We start from the raw sequence: 2,769 nt of genomic DNA, 5'->3' as shown, positions 1-2,769 counted from the left end.
CTGCGGCCAGTCGTATCGACGTGCTAACAGCAAATTATTATTAGTTTTATTGTCATATTTTAAATAGATTCATTAGTTGTCTTCCAAGATGAAATCTTATTAAATTATTAAAGATTATATTATTATTATTCGAATTGATTAATTATTTAAGTATTTTTTAACACTAGTGGATTGGAGACTAAATAAATTAGTTTTTTCCTTTCATAATGAAATTGATTGAAGTACTTCATTATTAGCTTTGGCTATTAACGCTCAAAGCTTTAGTTTTATTCTATAAAAATAATTTCTGTTATCGGGAAGTAGCTCCTTTTACTTCAGAATTCATTAATATTTTGGTTAAAATATATTTATTGAGTTATTCTTGTATTATACAAGAATATTTATATTTTATCTAGCGTTGAATGATCACATGTATAGTTCGATTTCCTCCCAAAAATTGGCCTCATTTGTTATTGCAGTTCATCGTGAATGTCGTTAGGTGACAATTTGTTTACGGCGTTACTATAGCTTTTGTTGCTTAAATAAATATCTATACGCTTCATAGTTGTACATTCATTATATCGTTAAGACTTTTATTGAATTTTGTAAAATAGCTATATGCGAACAATATAAATACGTAGATATGATACGCGTGCTTCATGAGTGTCATGAAAACGTAGTAGACGCAGCAAGATTGTATGCCGAACGCTTCCCTGATCGTGATCGTCATCCATGCATTCAAGTCCTTAATCGCCTCCAAGATCGTATCCGCAATCATCAGCCCATCGTTCCAGTTCCTTCGAGAGATGCTGGTCATCCTCGAAATCACAGGCGAGATGCACAAATTCTCAATTACTTTGATCGTCATCCTGAATCAAGCACTAGAAGGGCTGCACGGCACCTCAACATCAATCACGTCACAATCCATAAAACTTTGAAACATGACGGTCTTTATCCCTATCATTATACTCCTGTACAATATCTAGAGTATGGTGATCTACCTGTTAGACTTCGTTTCTGTCGATGGTTCAGACGACAAGTGCGGGATGAAGACTTTCTAAAAAATATTCTTTGGACTGATGAGGCTATCTTCCGGCAAGGTAGCCCATACAATTTACACAATGAGCACATATATGCCCATGAAAATCCGAGATGTGTCCGTGAAAAAATAACTCAGCGTCGGTTTCAAGTTCACGTCTGGTGCGGCTTGATTCATAATCAATTGGTAATTAACATCTTTTAAGTTTATTTTAACAGTATTTCCAAGCGAATTTCATTATCAGTATATTTTTAGAGCATTAACGTTAAAAAATAACAAGAAAATATAGTTTTTTTTTTCATTCTTTGATTTTTTTAGTCTACTGTGGTTCTTTTTCTGACACGCAAAAATGTTGTAAATGATTCTAAGATACCAATCCTATATAACAGATCGGTCCAGTCATTCTACCGAATGTCGTCAATGGGGACGTTTACCTGGAGATTTTACGCGATCTCCCACAGCTGCTAGAAGACGTACCTCTGCAAAGAAGAGCAAACATTATCTGGCAGCAGGATTGTGCGACTGCTCATCGACGTAGGGCTGTACTGAATTGCTTGGATAATCTATTTCCTGATGGATGGATAGGTTTGGAATCATGGTATCGAGAGTGGCCCCCCAGATCACCAGATACGACGCCGTTAGATTTCTTCTTGTGGGGATACCTCAAGGATAAAGTGTATGCTACTCCGGTACTAGATGAAGAAGATCTTCAAAATAGAATAATAGAAGAAGCCTTAGCCATTCCTCCAGAAATGATTAAACGAGCAACGAACAGAGTGTTAACCGTCGTCAATCAGTGTATTGAAGAAGATGGTGGTCACGCAGAGCAGCTACGATAGGCTGGAATGAAAAAGTTAGACGATTGGCGTGTCCCATATACGGGCACACACGAGCACATAAGTATGATAAACATTGTACCCTTGCACTCGTGTGTGCCCGTGTATGGGATACGCCAATCGTCCCCATGATGATAGAATAGTTGCCAGTTTGATTATCATTGGTCATTTAGTATCTTTTGTTGAATTTGAGTTTAGTTTCTTTTGTTGAATTTTGACAACTTTTTGGAAAACTTAATGTGACAATAGCTTTAAGATCATGTAAGATGAGTCATCAGAATGAAGCTTGATTGATTTGTTGTAATTAATCCTTTATTTACTGATTCACTAGTCTAATTTGATTAACTAAGTCATCATTCCGTTCATCTTCATGTGCTATTCTCTATTGTCATATTAGTTTCCTTACCTGTTCTCCAACATCATAAGTTATTAGTCTTAAAACACTATTTTTTACCCACACCGTGTACATAATAAAAGGTGTAAGAAGACAGATCAGATACCGGGTCGGAGGGCAAGGAAAAAACTCAATATGACAATAGCAAACAGTCTATGTAAGATAAGTTATTAAAATAAAGCTTAAATGATTTTTTATAAATAAATCTTTCATTCAATAATGCACTAGTTGATGGCGATCGACTAAGTCATCATTATATGTATTTTTATGTGTTATTTCTATGATTATATGAGTTTCTTGACATGCCTTCTAGCCTCGTATGTTTTTGATCTTTGAAGTCTGTTTTTTTCCACACACTGTATGGTAAAAAGTGTAAGAAGACTAATCAGATTCGGAGTCAGAAGGCAGATAAGAATCTCAGTATGACAATAGCTAAGAGCACATGTAAGACAAGTCATCAGAATATAGCTTGGATGATTTTCCTTAGAATAAATCCTGCATTAATTAATTTGCTGGACTAA

General features: G+C 35.4%; 1 protein-coding gene across 1 annotated transcript; it reads left to right on the top strand.

Moving 5' to 3' along the window:
- Window positions 1–622: 622 nt before the first annotated feature.
- Window positions 623–1,857, top strand: LOC118064502 (histone-lysine N-methyltransferase SETMAR-like). Its single transcript, XM_035079147.1, has 2 exons — window positions 623–1,204; window positions 1,408–1,857. Exons 1-2 carry the CDS (start codon window positions 623–625, stop codon window positions 1,855–1,857), a joined length of 1,032 nt encoding a protein of 343 aa, XP_034935038.1.
- Window positions 1,858–2,769: the final 912 nt, after the last annotated feature.

Source organism: Chelonus insularis, unplaced genomic scaffold (genome assembly GCF_013357705.1).
Source record: "Chelonus insularis isolate UGA/USDA-ARS -01 unplaced genomic scaffold, ASM1335770v1 contig_220_pilon, whole genome shotgun sequence".
NCBI lineage: Eukaryota > Metazoa > Arthropoda > Insecta > Hymenoptera > Braconidae > Chelonus > Chelonus insularis.
This window is presented reverse-complemented; position numbering and strand designations above follow the sequence as displayed.

Bases quoted from the DNA above. Each gene is read 5' to 3' on its own strand.
- LOC118064502 (XM_035079147.1), top strand. From the start codon at position 623: ATGATACGCGTGCTTCATGAGTGTCATGAAAACGTAGTAGACGCAGCA. The intron at 1,205-1,407 runs GTAATTAACATC...CCTATATAACAG, and splicing joins GCTTGATTCATAATCAATTG to ATCGGTCCAGTCATTCTACC.